The 18,929-nt window shown below is 46.5% G+C and overlaps 1 protein-coding gene across 1 annotated transcript in view; it reads right to left on the bottom strand.

Moving 5' to 3' along the window:
• LOC119450820 (succinate dehydrogenase [ubiquinone] flavoprotein subunit, mitochondrial-like) overlaps positions 1 to 18,929 on the bottom strand; it is a 43,136-nt gene that overhangs the window by 17,326 nt on the left and 6,881 nt on the right. The window contains exons 3-11 of the mRNA XM_037714314.2: positions 17,875 to 18,036; positions 16,782 to 16,837; positions 14,096 to 14,183; positions 13,672 to 13,836; positions 11,516 to 11,664; positions 10,490 to 10,647; positions 9,566 to 9,701; positions 4,426 to 4,621; positions 1,860 to 2,048 (exon numbers count right to left, since the gene is read on the bottom strand). Coding sequence (XP_037570242.1) covers positions 1,860 to 2,048; positions 4,426 to 4,621; positions 9,566 to 9,701; positions 10,490 to 10,647; positions 11,516 to 11,664; positions 13,672 to 13,836; positions 14,096 to 14,183; positions 16,782 to 16,837; positions 17,875 to 18,036 — 1,299 coding nt within the window. The remainder of the gene's footprint in view (positions 1 to 1,859; positions 2,049 to 4,425; positions 4,622 to 9,565; positions 9,702 to 10,489; positions 10,648 to 11,515; positions 11,665 to 13,671; positions 13,837 to 14,095; positions 14,184 to 16,781; positions 16,838 to 17,874; positions 18,037 to 18,929) is intronic.

Genomic DNA, 18,929 nt, shown 5'->3' with positions numbered 1-18,929 from the left:
CGCAACCGACGCTGACGTTGGTAGATCGGTATATTTGGCAATAATATTTGGCAATAATATTTGGCTCACATGTTCACAGGAGCCTCTTCTACAGATTGGCAATGTTTTCTTACTACAGTCGAACCCACTTATAACCACTTGGCCATGAAAATTCCAATGTTATAACCAATAATTGTTATAACTGGGTTGCATGAAAAATCAAAACAGGGGGATGGCACAAGGGTTGTGAGAAAACTAGAATGGTGGGGAGGGCAGTGCCCCTCCCCACCACCTTCCCCCCATCCAGCTACTGATTGTGTTGACTGTTTTCACGGAGTCCGTGGCCGCTGCCCGGGGCGTCATGCTATGCGGCCCTCGATTGGCTCGTGAGGGCGTGACGTAGGGAAGAAGCCCTTACTGGGCACCGTTGTCGCAGCGCGCAGGGGGTCGAGCAGCGGGAACGACGAGCGTCGGTCACGAGAAGAAAGCGGCAAGGTACATGAGCGACCATCTATTTGTGTCCTCAATGCCCCGGCCTTGGGACACTCACGTGCTTTTTCAGCTTGCGTGAGTGTGGCTAGCTGAGTGGCTCTGCGTTCCGCCCTTGCGGTAGTCGCAAGCGCTCAGTGTGTCCCATTCTGTGTGTCTGAACCGTCGCTGAACAGAGCCTGTGGTGGAAAGCGCTAGGTAGTGTCTACGAACACATCTCGGCCCTGCATGTGCAAACCATTGTTTGACACCGCGCGAAACCCGTCTTTCCCCGCCATCTGGGGCCACGGGCACTGAGTGTGCTTCCGTGCGTTTCGAGTGGTTTTGTGTTTACTGGCATAGTGTTCTAGGCAATAAATGCACTGACTGTCTTGGATGTCTTGCATTCCTGGAAGAAAGCTCCATACGTACGGCAAGAGCTGGCCAGGCCTTTAGGCTCGGTGCTGGAACCTGCGGTGGGTCTAGTGCCCCACGCCATCGTGTCGCGTTGTGAAGCCCCTTTTTGGGGCAATTTAGTGACACTGCGCGGGGAGACAGAGCGAGCCCACACATTATAAGTTATAACCAATAATGCTGCATGGCATTGTAGTAAGCGGGTTATTTCACCATAGAAAACACACAAAAGCCGACGGTGAAGCAGCTTCTCATTGATGTAACCAATATATTGTTAAAACCGGCATCGTTATAAGTGGGTTCGACTGTACGTTTAAAAAGTGTTTCACGGCCCCTATAAAAAATGTGAAAACAGCTGGTGGGAGGCATGCTTCCTGGCATTGGTGATGGTTGCATTGCTGGTGGAGCATGAATGACAGTGTCTTCTGTACGAGGCATCTAAATTCTGGGGTGCACATTGCATTGAGTGCAGTGCAGTGGATGGGAACAAAATTTCATAAAGATGTGCATAAAGCTGCACCTGGCCAATCAGAGGCTGCTCTGAATGTGTTAGCCACCAGCTGTACACAATAAATTTTTTCTCCCACCCTGCTCTTGTTTCCACTTTGTTTGTGTGTGCTTTGCGAAAGAATAAGAAAGTATGGCAGATGGTCTCCGAAGGAAATGCCACCACTGCTCCCTCTTATTTGCATCATAATGGCTTCCCCAAGTGAGAACCAACTTGTCCAATCACACTTTCTTTACAGCAGAGACAAATGCAGTTTTCCAGAGACCAATCTATCTGGCCAAAAAAACATGATAGTGATAAAAGTGATGATGATACATTCGAACTATGCCAGAAATGGTGGATAAGGTAATGCTTAACAGGTGTAGCTGTAAAAATGCTCATGCTGCGAGGCTACCCCACAACCTCGGGCAGCGCACTCTGGAGCTCAGACAAGGTGACGCTGCCGGCACTGCTGCGACAGCCACCGAGACACAGCGCAGGCAATACTCACAGACGGCAGGTCGGGCACTTTGTCCCCTGGCCGGCACTCCTTGGCGATGGTGTGGGCGCAGGCACGACCAAAGACCACTATGTCCAGGAGCGAGTTGGCGCCCAGGCGGTTGGCACCGTGCACGGAGGCGCAAGCTGCTTCGCCCGCCGCGTACAAGCCGGGCACCACCTTCTCCCCGTGGGTCAGAACCTGCAGCCAGCGCGAGAGCAAAATGCCACTGACAGCAATGCACACACACCCCTTCAAGTGGCTTCAGGTACACTTTCGAAGGCACATGCGCTATAATATATACTCCATTTTGTTGTCTTTTTAAAAGTTTAAAGTGTTTTACACTTGGTTACATCAATAGTAGCTCTGTGTTTGGCTGGTTAAGCTCTGCGCCAGAAGGTGGCTGCACCGTGCATACCCCTCAGGCCGCCCACGTTTGCACTAAAGCCCCTTAGCGGTAGCAGTATGGAGGGGCGAGCTTATGCCTCCGCCCATCCGTCAAAATGCCCAGTTCGCCTGCTGTTACCGGAATACCGGACATGCTCGGCACGCTGCATGGATAGCTATCGCTGGGGGTCGACAGCCAGGCAGCTAGAGGAGAGGTTGCAAAGGCTTTTCACAGTGGCTCCAAGACAACCGGAAGTATGCCGGTGAAGTCGAAGCTTAGGCCCGGTCACTTAGTGAACAAGTCGAGGACAAAAAGCATCCCTAGGGAGGAGGGTAAGTTGCAATTGTCCGTATCTCTCTTAATATGAGACGCTTCACTTTAATTGTGGCGCTAATGTTCTACTGTAGCTGTACCCTACGCATCTACAAAAATTGCCCTACCATTTCAGGGACCCTTTAAGAACGCGCACTGCAGAAGTTGAGCCTTTTCGCTTCAACTGATACGTTACGCCCACAGCGCACGCACCGCCTCTCCATAAAAAAGGGGTAAAGCGCCGACCAAGCAGTGTTTTAGCATACTGTCATCGCGTGCTGCGCTTCAGCGGATAAGCAAGTTAACGATGCATTAAAGAATTAAGCTTTTAAGGCGTTCGATCTGCATCACTAGCAAACGACTAGCGCCAAATGCTGTGTTGTTATCTGATAGGCGAGTAGTCTATGAGGCATGCCAGCGCAATTCTCGTTCTCTTTGCATTTCCAGCTGAAATTAACAGCGCCTCCAAAAAGGCATGGTCAGGCACTAAGCCTTGGTGACATGGTGCAGTCGCCGACCGATAATTCAAACAGCTTTGAGGAAATTTCAGACATCCTACAGCGCACCGCTCGAGAATTCGGACTCCGTCCCACTCCACCTGCACGACCATGTGGAGCCATCCAGCTGACCGAGTTGAGCAGGAAAGTGTTATTTTGATATGTCACCGGTGCCTCGAAACCGAAAATAATCTGCCTAGTCGCCCAGTCAATCCAGTTGTAGCCGACTCCGGGCAAACCTCGACACAAGCCAATCCAAGCCACTAACTAGAGAAGAATAGAGTGTACTATGTAGAACTGCATTTGCGGTTTGTTACGTTTACACGTTTAATTGCAACATGGAGTTGGGCGACTTCATTGAGTGCTATTAAGAATTTTTATCAGTCGCAATCATCAAGCAGCTTCACATAGGGCAGGTACTCCACCATAAGGGCAGGTATTCGACACGAGCCTCTTGGTGCCTATAACGTTCTGCCGCAGTCTTAGGTTTATCAGTGCCAAATAGGCAACACACTGCAGAAGCAGCACACAATGCACAACAAGCATAGTGAGATGCAACAATCAGCCACAGGGAGGAATGCCGGCACTCAAGTTCAATGGCAATTTTCTAGACAAAACAATCCGACAGTACTTTTTTATAGTTAACATGAAGAAATGTAGACTCGTAGCCCAAAATTGACCAATTCTACCAACACAAGGTCTGCCTGACACTATTTATTTATTTATTAATACTGCAATCCCCTTTCTGGGGATTTTGGCATGGTGGTTTACAAAATAGAATAGCCACCAAAATTTGCACAAACAGTCAAACAATACAGGTTTCACGTAAACCTGATAACGCAACAAAAATATGCAATGCAGTCACTCTAAACTAGAAACAAATGATGTTAGAGCTGGCAACAGCACAGAATGATTAGTAAAGTTATTCCACTCGGTAAAAGTTCTCGGAAAAAAGGAATATTTAAAACAATTACTTCTAGTAGTGAATGGTGTTATTTATAGGTCATGTTGTTGTCTAGTGGCATATCCAGATGAGAATTTATTCAATTCTGTCATGTTGATGTTATCACTAGCTTACTAATCCGCTTGTGCTGAGGCTGTGAGCGTGCCAACTTTGAGGTAGCTGCTAAGTGGAGTACAGTTGAATCTCAATATAGCAACACAGATATGATGAACTATGCAATATAACAAAGCACATCTGAAATATTCAAATTCTTTACCGCCGACATCAGTGTGTCTGCTTATAAAAAATATAGGATAGAAAAAAGGTATTTTTGTATCGAATGTGACTTCTTTATCACGAGGCTCGACTGTAATAGCTTGCCTCCTAACAACCAGCTTCCCCTGTGGTTCCACCACCCCAACATGGGATGTGCCCTACCTGGCCCTTGTAGTTGGTGGGAATACCACCCATGTTGTAGTGGACAGTGGGCAGCACAGGGATGGGCTCACGTGTGACGTCCACGCCAGCGAAGATCATGGCCGTCTCCGAGATGCCCGGTAGCCGTGTCGCCAGCTGTTCGGGAGGCAGGTGGTGCAGCTGCAGGTACACGTGGTCCTTCTCCGGCCCACAGCCCCTGCACATACATGTGGGCCAGTCAGTCAACTACTTCAGCCAATGAACTACAGCAACTGAGGTTGGGTTTGTACGATGCTCAGTGCATTGCAGTGCTATCTGGTGCCATTGCCAGGGGTACAGTATGTTCACTGAGCTGTTGCCAGATGACATTATGGAAACTATAAAAGGGGTGCACATGTTGTAAGACTAACTGGGGACACAGGTGTACAGAGGAGCAAGTGTGGCTCGGATGGTGCATTGCAGCAGCAAGTTTCTGAGGGCAGGCTTAAAGTTGAACTGTATTCATGTTAATTTTAGAGTTAAGCTACCAGGGTAAAATAAATAGTTTTTTCTCATTACTTTGCATCCCTGGAACCCCCGTATCCAGCAAGCTCGATTCCTGCACCCTCAATACTGCAACAAGCTTTTTAATCACAGCCGGTATTCACAAAACTTGAGTGCCATCCAGAATTGACCACTGCAGCAACAGCTGTATCATCCCGCCGATCGATACCATGAGTGACGCCCACCCAACTGCAGGCCAATGAGGAGTTGCTCTTACATAAGGAAAGTTCTATAAATATTAAATAGGAACCGTGGTTTAGAATTATAGCACATTAAAACTAGACGCTAAATGCTGTCGATGTTTGCGGTGCAAAAGGTCAGGATAGGAAACCTTCATCGCCACAAGCATCGACAGCTGTGCCCAACATTGTACTTTGCTAGACTAAATTCTGCAAGGCACTGGAGTGCAGTGCAGTAGTGTGGAAGTCGGAAGACAGTTTTCACAAGACTGAAATGAACAGTTGTTGCATCTTTAGAAGAGGAGAATGCGGGAGACCAAACATCTGCACATGGATTCTCTCACCCCATAAGGCGGAATGCTGAAGGTAGTAAGGCTTTAGTTGCAAGTCCTGATAAGTATGAAAAGGGCAGCATTTAGTTTGCAAGGCATGCAACCACAGCTGTGGGTTTGTAACATTTTTAACAATGTGGTGCACAATTCACTGCTGCACTGTGCATGCAGCGGGTGCACTTCACAAAAATGTAAGCAAGCTAAGATGTTCCACCAGGACTTAAAAATGCAGTGAACAAGAAGAGCCTGCACTCAGTTGATGCTCAACGTCGGGAGATCCAGCAGATCATTTTCCATTGGAACATTTTTGCAGGAATCGAGCCCCCTCCTCCAGCCACGCATGCAGCAGCTGTGAGAGCGAGTGCAGGGGAGACCACTGCATGTTAGCGCAAGGTGCAAACATGCTCTTCCTCATGTCCGGTGCGGGAATCGCAAGGTGTCCAGTCCATCAACAGTGGCTTTCACCCACAAAATAAATGCCGTGCCACGTGTTACTTCTGTCTGAAGCGTTCAAGGGTAAATAAGCAACGCCAATCTTCTGATTTTTCTGCATTAAAAACGCTGTCCAGAAGGCAAAGTTTTGATTGTTATACTATATGACTTTTTTTTCTCATAGCTCTAATGCTGATATTTAATGTTGATACTCGTACTCAATGTTGATATCTAATGTTGATACTTGCAGGGGTGTGCTAATACTCAAATGTTTGATTTAGAGTCAAATAGTGGACATTCGAATAATTAGATTTCTGAATCAAATATCAAATATTCAATTTATTGAATATTTTATTTTTAGAATATCGGTATGCCTTCTGTGAATGACCCAATCGTGGTCGGTGCCTTGACGGACACAGCATTCCTATGGCATGTGATCTTTATTGGTACAAGGTTCGACCAGGTCGACCGAACCTCCAATTGAAACGATTAGCGCTACGTGAATAGAGGGAACAAAAGCAGCACATGTGGAAAGTACGAAAGTGTCTGTGAAAATTGGGCTGATTAGCCACCGGAAGGCACGCTGATCGCATCGAATGCCCGAGTTCAGAGTTCACGCAATTCGTGTAATTCAGAGCTTTCTACCCACATGCAAACACACGGATGAACTTGGCACACGTGTTTGCAGTAGTTGCTGGCCGGTCGACCGCGGACCCGAACGCCACTTCAACGACCGTCAATCTAACCCGTAAAAGTGATCTTGCGACCGATCACTGATGAGCCACCCATATGAGCAGTGACAAGCTTTCCGCGACGGTTTATGGCCCGTTATCACATCAGTTGGTGGCGAATTTTCGTTACGGCCACACCATTGGCCACACTGTCTAGCTCGTTAGGCCCTAATTGGAGCTGCATTGTCGGGTGTCGGCGACTTAAGCTACGGTTACAGAATTGGTGCAGATCCATTCACAGCGGTCGCACGACCTGCAGAAAGCAGACAAACCACTTTGCCAACGAAAAGGAGAGCACGGGATGAATGTTGCATATTCATGGCCAGCATCTTAGTGAAATACTGTATGGTGGCCCCTCGTTCAAGCACCATCCGTAGGTGCACAACGGTCTCTTTTTGAAGCTTCAAGCAACCCGTCACAAGACTAGCTTTGTATTTACATGGCGGGCTCGAAAATATCATGTGACAGCACGCTGACGCCCGGCTGCAGACAAGATCAGAACGGGAAACTCGTCGAGCAGCGTCGGAAGTCTTTACCACTTTCTCGCCTCGCAACGTTCTTATATAAATACGCATTTGGTGCCACAGCTAAACGTCGCCTCGCACCATGTCAGGACAGCAGAAACAATATTCAGCTACTTTTAAACGAAAAGTGATTGTAGCTTCCGAAACCATTGGCAACTGCGGTGCAGGGTGGAGTGCAATGGAAATAAATGCTTCCAGTGACCATTTTCCTTGGACTATGTGCAGATGAAAACTTTTTTTTCCATTTTGCTGTCCCCAAGTTACACCCCGGACTATATGTAGGTTCGAGCTATACACAGCTTCTTACGGTACATATTTTGAGTAGGTGCACAATCCGTAGGTGCACAACGGTCTCTTTTTGAAACTTCAAGCAACCAGTCAGAAGACTAGCTTTGTATTTACATGGCGAGCTCGAAAATATCTTGTGACAGCACGCTGACGCCCGGCTGCAGACGCAAAAAAGAAGGGCGAGAGGGAAATCTACTATTCGGTACTCACACACCTCTAATCTTAGGTCTGCTCATCGTTACAACCGGTATATGGTTATATGTGGTATTGTTACAAGTGGACAGAACTGTAACCGGGAAAATGTACGATCCGAAGTAACGAAAAAATTTGACAGGCTCAACTATAGTCGACATCTACGTAATGTGAAGCGTTGCACGAATTGCCCTGGCACGAAGTGAAAGACGCCGACGCGAGTCAAACTGGTAGGGCTTCAGTCCGAGATGCATTTTTATGTTTTCCTATTGCACAGTGTTTTAAAATGGTGAGGGAAAAACGACATCAAATCAAACTGGTGGCCGATGCCAGATGCCACAGGAGCAAAACGTGACGCTACATTGCGCTGCCTGCAGCAGGGAATGGCGGCACATTTGCGTTATTGCCTACTAAAAGCATGCAGTTCACTTCCAATGGTACCACCGTAAAACCTTGTTAAGTTAACCCCTCGTTAATTCGGAAAATCGGTTAATTCGGACGCGTCCTTTGGTCCCGGCAGGCGTATGCGTTGTTCAATGCAACCAAACTCTCGTTAATACGGACGTATTTGGGTGCACATCGGTTAATCCGGACAACTGTCGGAGCTCGGCGAGCACCGCAAATGTGCGACGCAAACGGGCCATAACGGCGTTAGCATCCACCAAAACGAAGCGACAGAGTTTGCATCGCCATAGCAATCAGTGGAAATCGTACGGGAATGACAGCAATGCCAGAACGCTTCATGCCTATTTGAGCCTTTAAATAGTTTATTCTTGCATTTGCCGGCGCGCATAGCACTGCGTTGGCCGGGTGGCTTCATGACTGCGTAGTCTCCATCTATGATCGCGTTGACAGCGACCGCGATTTCGTTCGCAGCAGTTCCAGCAAAAAGTAGTTTCGTTTTGGCTCAGTGCATGCGTCGGCCGCGCGCCTTCAGAACCGCAAGGTTGCGGTGCATGATCGCGTTGACAGCAGCTGCGGTTGCGGCAAACAATAGTTTCGTTTTTACTCAGTGCAGAACTGTCGAAGATGAAGAGCATCGTCGACATCTCAATTGGCGAAAAAATAATCGTGTGCGCGCGGTAGTACAAAGCGTGTCTCAGATAAAGGCACGTGCCGCGACCGTGCTGTGAAGGAAGTCGCGAGACCTTCACCGCCACGAACGTTAATCAGTGACGAGATGACGTGAATTGCAGCTTCCCCATTGTCTTTGCACAAAATAGAAACAAAATTTTATGATTCATTCAGTAAATAAGAGCGTGTTGACGTAGTAAGCATTTGTTTATCGTTTTCTTGATACCCTCGATAATTCGACATTCGTTTAATTCGGACATTTTTTTTCGTTCCTATGAAGTCCGAATTATGGAGGTTTTACTGTACACCCCATGCGCTGTAATATAGATAGGTGAGGATGCTTATCGCAATAGGCTTGGCGGCAATAGCTGTGAATGCGGCATGTGACGACCCAGGAGGAGATTCGCTGGTACTGGAATAAGAAACTGAGTGCTCGCCGGCATTTTCACCCGAGATGGGTAGGTGAGTATTGCAGTGAAACTGCCGCTGCAAGTGGCTACTGTTCTCGATTGTGCGCATCTTCGGCATTTTCTTGTTTACATGGGATCTGGTGGCCGGAAAACAGATCATACGATTGCAGTTTGGCACTGTACTGAACGTTGGCGCCGAAAGATAGTGTTTTCCGGGAACGCATGAACCAGTAAAAAATAAGCGCAACTCTATTGGATCGTTTTTTGTGTTCTCGATCAAGAATGCTGGCGCCAGGAAATCGTACGTAACGGGATCGTACCAACAAGCTTCCACTGAACGTTACATTACATGTATGTAAAAGTTTTCAGCCCCATACCTCTAAGAATAAAGACTGTAAAAGAATTTTGGTATAAGAGCCATGTCTCATGCAACTCGAGGCACCAGAAGCTGCTGACCTGCCCTCTCGAATCTCGATGGTCATGGCCCGCGAGACGACATCCCGTGACGCCAGGTCCTTGGCAATGGGTGCGTACCGCTCCATGAAGCGCTCTCCTTCGCTGTTGATGACGTAGCCACCCTCACCACGACAGCCTGTACAGCCAAGGAGGCAGAGACCACCGTCATAACCTTCCCTCGTTGCAATGAGCTCATTTGATCAAATACGCAAGCAATGTCAGTAAATTCTTTCGCCAACCTATCTGTTAATTAACCAGCCCCTTGTGGCACTGCAGGCACAATTGTGCACTCCAAGATAATATAGTTAAACCTCGATATAACGAAGTCAGTAAAATCGACAATTTACTTCATTATATCTAAATTCGATCTTTTATGCAAATGATTATAGTCGCCGGTGAAATTTTCTTGCACAGTAGGAGCCGCAAGGTTTTCTGGATTATTGGGCAATTGCAAAAACTAATTTTAAATGAGAAAAGGAATCGTTTTGTTGAATTTGAGAGTCAGAGACGAAAGATACATTTTCACGCCGTGTCCCGGCTAGTCCATGTGTCAAATGTCATGTGACTGGTTCGCTCACCACCTAGATGCATTCATATGAGTGGATGGTGGATTGACGAGGCATGGCAGAGGGTGGGAATCGTTGTACATGTCTCGGGCAACCGGTGAAAGGGCACGGGATTTGTGGCAGAATTTGTGACTCGACAAAACTGTCAACACGTAGGTAGGATGCTAAACTGGAGAGTAACACATGGAACTTGGCTCTGCCTCGAGTTTAGTTTCTAGAGCACCGGGGTGTAACAACCACCAGGGGTTTGTTGGCAGAAACATACAGCTATGGTGTGATTGGGTCATGTGCATCAGCTAACTACAAGTACTTTGCTATACAATCACTGCAGTCTGACTTTGGCAACAGCCGAGCTCACCCTCGGTGATGAGGCAGCCAGCGCCATAGATGCCCGTTGGGTGGAACTGGATGAACTCCATGTCTTGCAGGGGCAGCCCTGCTCGAGTCACCATGGCGTTGCCGTCGCCTGTGCACGTGTGCGCAGATGTGCACGAGAAGAATGTGCGGCCATAGCCCCTGCGCACAGCACAAGCGAGGAAGGCGTTGAGGATGAGCACATGTGTCGCGTGCACCAGCTAGAAAACAAAAACCTGCCTGTTGCTCAGCTATAGACTGTTTATCTTGTGACCGGGTGTGGGGGAGTTGCATACCTGTGTATATTCAATACAACCAAACTGGCCTTGCCATTTTCAATGGTATATTCAACAATTTTGCACTGTGGACGCATTACCTGTAGAAACGCAAGCCAGCAACGTAGCCTTCCGCGATCACAAAGAATGGTCGGGATAAAGAAATGCACAGCTTGCCAGTGTCAACATGCGTGCAGAATGTGTGCCAGTGATTCAAATCTGCGTCAGCCAATAGGAGCCCTTGCTGTATGCACGTGGCAGCAGCAGCGAATCATGATGCCAGTTTTTCCTTTTCTCGCTTGCTGCTTGTGCTTTTAGTTTTGCACGGCGAAAATACGGTGCAGCAACTACTACCTGAAGCTCTGATCTTTCGTCTTTACTGTCGTACCAAGATGGCGGCTTGCATCAATGGAAAGCCGTGCGATTTTGGTTCTCTAAACTTTTAGATTCCTTTCTAATATTTCCACACGCGAGAAAGAAAACACTTGGGAATCGGAAAACGAAAAGAATCTGAAATTATGATGAAATCGACCATTGTCATTGCTGAGCCCCCCTCAAAAGGGCAGGCGGCCAATCAAAGCAGTGCGCGGCATTTCCCTACCGCCCACTGGAGAACCTTGTTATGATGTAAAAGATGTCAAACAATATGACGAAACAACAAGACAGGAAAGAGACAAAAAAAATTCAACAAAAGAAATATGTTTCGTTACTGTACTCTCTGTGAACGTAATGCACTCAAGAGGGTGCCCACCCACCCAGTGGCAAGGACAGTGTTCTTGGACCGGAACCTGTGGAGGGTGCCATCCTCCATGCATAGTGCCAGCACGCCTCGGCACTCCCCGTTCTCCATCAGCAGGTCCATGGCAAAGAACTCCACAAAGAAGTTGCAGTCGAAGCTCAGCGACTGCATGGAGCCAATTAACCCAGAAGAGATAAGGCTGAAGTCATCACAGTGCTCGAGACAGACTACAGCGAGCAGCTGGCCAAAACACATGCCACACGGTGCGAAAGAGTGGGCAATTACTTGAACTGTGTGCCAATAAAAACTAGCAATGCACAAGTGGAACACGGGTTAACAGAGATATGCTAACACAACACCAGTAAGAGATGTCTGGGGTGTTTATGCACTCTTAAGCACACACACAAAAAAAGTATTATACTGTGGCAAGTTGGAGCTCACTGCTCTCAGCTGGATAGCATAAAAACAAACACTGATTCAATGAGACTCGCAATCAGAGGCAGTGCATCTGATTTCCATCCAGCAACCAGTTGCATAAAATTATGCAGCAAGGAAATTTGTACATTACTGCACCTCGGCTGCTTTTAGGAGGTAAAATAAATTGCAATTACATATTTATTAACTCAATGTAATGATAGCGCACCTGTGTTTTTTAACACTCTTTAAACTTTATAATCATTGAAGAAAAAAAATTTTAATATTGATGCATATAATTGGTATTAACAGGTGTGTGCAAATACTCGAATATCACCAAATAGAACAACTACTAGTATACAATTTTTCAAATAGAGTGGAATCTCATTGATAAGATCTTCACAGGAACTGGAAAATAAAACGTATTGTCGGAAAATCGTATTATCAAAAAACACATCAATCGAAAATCGTTGGCAAGGAAAAGAAAAACGTATTATCCCAAAAAACATATTATGAAGAATTGTATTAACGAGATTTCACTGTATTCGGTATAGTTGGTGAAACACCTGCAGTAGTCGGTGCCTGAACGCATGCAGCCTATTTCATGGTGCGCAGTTTTAGTAGGTACAAGGTTTGCTCGTCAGCAGGACTAATCGAAACGATAATGCGACGCGCAAATTTCGGAAAGTGCGAAAGCATGTGCAAAGATCGGGCCGATAAGCCCCAGGAAGGCACGCAGATCATATCAGATGCACATGCTCACACACACATATTCACGCAGTTCGGAGCTTTCTATCCACAAGGGAGCTTAAGCGCACAAAGTTGATACGCATGCCTGCGGATCCGAATGTTGCTTCAAGAGTCGTCAGACAGGCCATTAGGTCTAATCAGCGCCGGCGACTGAAGTTACGGTTTGGTGCTGAATCGACGTAGATCTATTCGCAGCAGCAGCACGATACTATTGGGAATGCTAACAAACCACCTCGCCAACAAAAGCAGTGTGTTGCTCACGGCCGCTATCTTTGAACCACACCATATGGTGACCTATTACTTTCAATAACGTTCATAGATGTAAATCGGTCTTTTTTTTTTTTGTAGCTTTGAGCTACCTCTCAAAACATTAGGATTTACATGGCGGGCACAAAAGTGTCATGTGACTAGTGCACTGACCGTGTGCGCAGATGACGGATAGAGCGAGAAAGGGGATGGGGATGGTTTGCACGAACTTGCAGTGGCCCTTCCAATTATGGAACTTTTTACAAGCGGCAAATGTCGCTGAACCAAACAATGAAAAGGTCCCAGCTCGTAGGTCCCAGCTCGTTGGTTCGACCTGTGCAGTGCCAACAATGGCTAAGCACGAAGTAGTGATATAGTCATGCGATGCGTGGTCCACACTTTCATCTGTCGTGTAGAGTGACCTTCACGAAATGACGATAACCTGCAACACCTACCTGCCCGTAAGGGTAGGAAAACCCTTCTGTATTTTGGAAAATAAACTGGAAAAGAAAACTGTCTATGCAATAGATGATTGCCGTAAAACACAGGTCGACTATTAAAATCTCATGAGATATTCAGCACAACATAACTTCACTACCTTTTTCAGAGCCAGAGAGCAAAAAGTGCCCGACTGCATTTTTGCTTCCGTAGGGACGTGGTCATCCCAATCAAACCCAAATCCTTGAGCTCAGAATGGCACTGTGTCATAGAGTCAAGTAAATCACACAGCCAAGGCTGTTGGTGGGTGTGCTGCCCACATACCTGCCCGTACAGGGTGTGCAGGAGGGAGTGGCCCGTGCGGTCGGCAACGGCACAGCACCGGTGGGCCTGCCCGCCCTTGCCGAAGTTGTACGACTGGCCGCCAAAGGCCCGCTGGTAGATCTTGCCATCCTGCGTCCGGCTGAATGGCATGCCGTAGTTCTCCAGCTGCATGCACACGAGCAAGAGGAAGAGCGTCATGAAACACTTCTTGGCCAAAACCAACTGTGAAGGACCAAGTGAGCACAACACTAGTGACCAGGAAGACAGGCACTTCTACAACCACACTTCTGGTACAATGCATGAACCATTTATGTGCCTGCAGTAGCAGAGCATACAGATAACTTACCATACATAATATGTAATGAGTAAGTTTAAGAGACTTTCTTTTCGATGGCTGACCATTGGCCAAATGGGGAAAGCTCACCTCTCGTACGGCAAAGGGAGCCTCCTTGGTCATGTAGTGGATGGCATCCTGGTCACCCAGCCAATCAGAGCCCTTGACTGTGTCATACCTGCAATCAGGGGGGAGGCCACATGCCCAACTATAAGGCCTGCATCTCCCCTTAAAGGGCCCTCACCAGGTTTGGCCATTTTGAGCTGACAAGTGCAGTATTACATCGCTATGCGCCGAGCAAAGACCTGAAATTTCAAACCAAACACCATTTGCCCTTCTCCTCGTGGGCACCATGCTACGAGCCGGAGAGTCAACGTCTATCGCACAAGTGCGCCTATGTACATGTATGTGCTGTGACCTCGCTCTCAGTGAAATGTGATTTATAGAATTATTCAAGGCAACAGCACTTATTTGTTTGACCTGTTGCTTCAATAGACAAATTAAAGTTTAGAGAAATAATGAAACCTAGAAACCAAATGTCTGCGTGTCTTTGTTTTACTGAGGCACGACGCAAGCAGAACACAGAGCGTGATTGCGCACTAGAACACGGTGGAAAATTACATTGTTTCGCTCTCAGCACACACGACTGCACAACATGGGAACAAGCAGACAAAACGGAAGTACATCTCTCTTGCTACGGTATGAAGTAAAACAAAAGCGTGCAGACATTCTGTTTGTATGTTTTATTATTTCATTACACTTTAATTCATCTATTGAAGCAACAGATTAAACAAATAACTGTTGCAATTGAACAATTCTCGAGGTCACATGTCACTATGAATGACGTCACAGCACATACATGTGCATAGGTGCACTTGCATGATTGACATCAACTCTCTGGCTGCAAGCACAGCGCCCGCAGGGATAAGTTTGGTTTTAAATTTAAGCCGTTTCCCTAGCGCATAGGGATGTAATAGTTAGCAGACACGATCGTTAGCGCGCCTGGTATGCACTGCACTTGTCAGCTCAAAATGGCCAGACCTGGTGAGGGGCGCTTTAATGCCTGTCATTTGAGTGCTCTAGTATGTAGTATGAGCAGCAGCAGCAGTATGAGCCGTAGTGGCATCGGGAGGCTTCATTTGTGAGAAGAAACCAAGGAAGAGTGACTGCCAAGCTAGTGACCGACATTTTTCACTCTGCCCACTGGAAATTCTGCTATAATGTGTGGGTACCCCCCAGCTAATTCTGATAAATTTTTTCCCCTTCAACAACCATTCGAGCCCAGAACTGGAACTGTGGACAAAGTCGGGAAAAGATATCTGCTATGACACCACAATGTGAGCCGACATCATTACACAAAGTAGTAATGACATATGACCACACCCTTGCTGCCTCATTGTATGGAGTCAAAGTGGTACATGAGTCAACTTATCTGTCTCAACATGACTAGCACAACGTCTGCGAGTATAACACTTGATATATAAAAACCGCGGTAGAGAGCAACATAAGCACATCTTTCACAAAGAATAGTGGTACTGAGCCACACCGCCTTTACAGATATGCAGATAACATTTGAACATTACCAAATGTGTCAGCATCCAGGATGGAGAGATAGATAGCTATTGCAGAATTTAGGCCTTAATCTGAGAATTTTACGGGAATGCTAGGGCCACACTTTCTTCTGGTGGTCCTTACGTGGTTATATATAATCCTTCCCCTAACTAAAACTTCTTTTCAAATAAATAATAACTTTAAAAAATGACTGCATTCAGATTAACTGTGTGGACCACTTACAGCAATACATTGCTGCTTTCTCTTACCTGCAGGCACAAAGGTTTCTGCAACAATGCAAACTTCACTTGGTGAAAAACTACAGTTTTTCTCACCAAAGAGCATCGATCAACAGAAAAACCTTTTAGCCCGTTCTCTTCGAACACGGCACGAGAAGATGCCTACAAGAACTGCTATTCACAGCTACCACCTTTGTGATCCTTGCTTCGAAGCTCGGAAAGCACAACGCGTTGCATAATGGCGGTTCCCAAAAGTCGGCTTCGCCTAAATACAGCAGTGTTATGCATTGAAGCATACCAAGAATGGGAAGGGGCAATTGTCACGGGACACAGTATGTATTCCTTAATTATACGCGTGCACCCGCCGTCTCCTGCCGCCAGTAGCGCACTCAGGATCTCTGAGTGCGCTACTGGCGGCTTGACAGTTTGCCAATACCATCTAAACAGCACTAATTTCGATTTCTTCACGAGAAATTGTAAAAAAATGCGCTTTTTGCGAGTGTGCAGATGATTGCGCATCTTACATCTTAGTTGCAGTACTCAAATGCCCAAGGAAAGAAAAGGGGTTAAACAAAAGGGGGGGGGGGTTACAACCCCCGAACCCCCCCCCCCCCCCGTCGGTGCGCCACTGCCTGCCACAGTACGAGCATTGATATGCCTAATAAGTGTATTGGCAGGCCTCCAGAGCTATTTCGGACGTGTCCGTGGCGATTTGAGCACTTGGGAGCAGTAAAAGGCATGTATTCATGTTTTCTTGGCCCCTAGTGAGTCTGAAAAATTGGACGTTGACTGTACTGCAGGTGCTAAAGCTAGAACTCCAGATTAAGGTAGCTCTGTACCATCTACCTCGGCAACACATTCGGTGGAAGGTGAACTTCCAGTGTTGCTCCTTAGTTCACTTCCTGTGCTCCCCCTTTTGCACACGTCCTTGCGACCACAGGCCAGTGAGGCCAAGGTAAAGTGAACAAAGACAGTGAAAGACCTACATGTGCCACCGCCAGTCATCGGGCTCCATGTTTCCCAGGGCAGCATTGATGCCCCCCTGCAAAGAAGACAGTTGCATAGTCCTGAGAGACAAGGCTGACAGAAGCACAGCAACCTCGGCAGACGAAGCAATAGAGATTGCATGCAAGACAGGAGGACTCGGAGGTAAACATTTGGCACAGATCTGCCTTGTTGGGTCAACTAACTGAAGTCAGGCTAATCACCCCTGTGCTTCTCGCAATCTCATCCCTGAATAAGGAGCCAGACCAACTTTGAAACATTGGGTTGTTAAATAAAACATCTCGAATGGACATCTTATCAGCTTTAATTCAAGAACGGAGGAGTTCAAAGGAGGTCACCGGAACATGACGTCTCGAGGCGACTGACAGCGAGCAAAGAAGAAGAAAGTCTTACCAGGTTTAAGACAACTCTCCTTGTTGAAATGTTGGCTCCAGGAGTGGTATTCTTTGATCAATCACTTTCGAGGGTATCACTTTAAGTGGACACCGATTGGCTAAGCCGGCAAGCAGAACATCACACCACACAAAATTGTAACCACGAAAGTGATAGACCGAGAGCACCACCCAGGCTAAGGATTCCATTGTTCACCCACTGGTGATCAAAACAACAAAGGAAAATTTTCACCAGATATGACTTCAGTGTACGCTCTATCGAATTGCTGGGGAAAAAAATATGACAAATGAACTGTATGAAAGGACAGCACTTCGTCTATCACGAAGACAAACTTCCTTATCAGACTATACTTGATAATAACCAAAAAAGTCTGTGATAAGTGAGCCCAATAAATGAATCAGTAGAGCATAAAATCACAGCAAGCTTATATATTGACAGCCACCCTTATAGGCCTGGAAATACTGAATGTGCTTCACTTTACAAGGGGTCATGTACAAACTAAGTAGTCAATTAGCCATTGCCCCCCCCTCCCCCAATTGAATTCATATTTCTTTCAGGAATTTCATTTCAAAGTGTACTACTATTAAAATATTTGGGCTGGCAGTTAAGTGGGGTTTAGACATCAACAGGGCTGAATGGAACACTGAGTGCAGCAGAAGCAGCCATTCACTTTGTTCCCACCTGTGCCGCGACTGTGTGGGAGCGAGTGGGAAACAGCTTGGTAATGCAGGCGGTCTTGAAGCCAGCCTCCACGAGGCCCGAGGCTGCCCGGAGGCCTGCTCCACCGGCTCCCACCACGACGGCATCGAAGGTGTGGTCCACCACCTCGTAGCTACCGGCAAGCTGCAACCAGTCACAAATCACAGTCACCTTGGCAGAATGCACAGCTCGCATGGCTACGAAAGGACTTCTCCAGTGCAACAAGGCTGGAGTTTACGGACCACACAAATTAGTTAAGTCTGCGCTTATAATATGCCAGATGCACATGTCTTACAGCAGATGCGCACATTGAGCTGTCTGTCAAAAACCAGTGGTCAGCTTGACATGATGACGTAACTTTAACAGGATATGTGCTCAGGCTTTGTTAGCAACAGTTGCAAGTTTTTCCAAAGTCCAAGACAACCACTGCTAGTTAAAGTAAATTTTTTTAACCTGTGCCAGAGATGAAACTAGAAGATTTGTAACATAAGACAAAGAGTTAAATATTTATAACATGTACAAAAAAAAAAAAATCTAGAGAACAATATTGAGCGCACACTGTCACCACAGGCCCACAAAGGCTATGTACAATTTCTAACTGTGAATTGCAATAAATGCTTTTTCGAAATAGTACATCTCAACAATATATTATTTACATGCATGCATGGCATATGCTGTGCAACTTAAGGGGAAGCTTTAGCTCAGGGCCTCCTATCTAATTACATGGGAAAGCAGAAATTGGTTTTCTCAGCAACCACTACACCAAACTTGATAAACTTGAGATAAATTGCAAATATTCAGAAAACGAAGCTATCAAGTTTACAACTCTATAACTCAGCAATGAAAAATGATATGAAAATTCTGTAAGTTGCACTTAGAGTACATCTAAAGTTGACAAAACATATGTTATACGTGGCTCTCAAATAGAACATTAACATGCAAGTAGAACCTTTGCAAAACCCTTGTAAACAATGTAACAAATTCACGTAAGGTATAAATTGACATAGCAAATCTGTCCGCTTTGGATGCAGTTTACA

Source organism: Dermacentor silvarum, chromosome 4 (assembly GCF_013339745.2).
Source record: "Dermacentor silvarum isolate Dsil-2018 chromosome 4, BIME_Dsil_1.4, whole genome shotgun sequence".
In the NCBI taxonomy this organism is placed as follows: domain Eukaryota; kingdom Metazoa; phylum Arthropoda; class Arachnida; order Ixodida; family Ixodidae; genus Dermacentor; species Dermacentor silvarum.
Note: the sequence above shows the minus strand (reverse complement) of the source record. Positions and strands in the feature narration are given on the sequence as shown.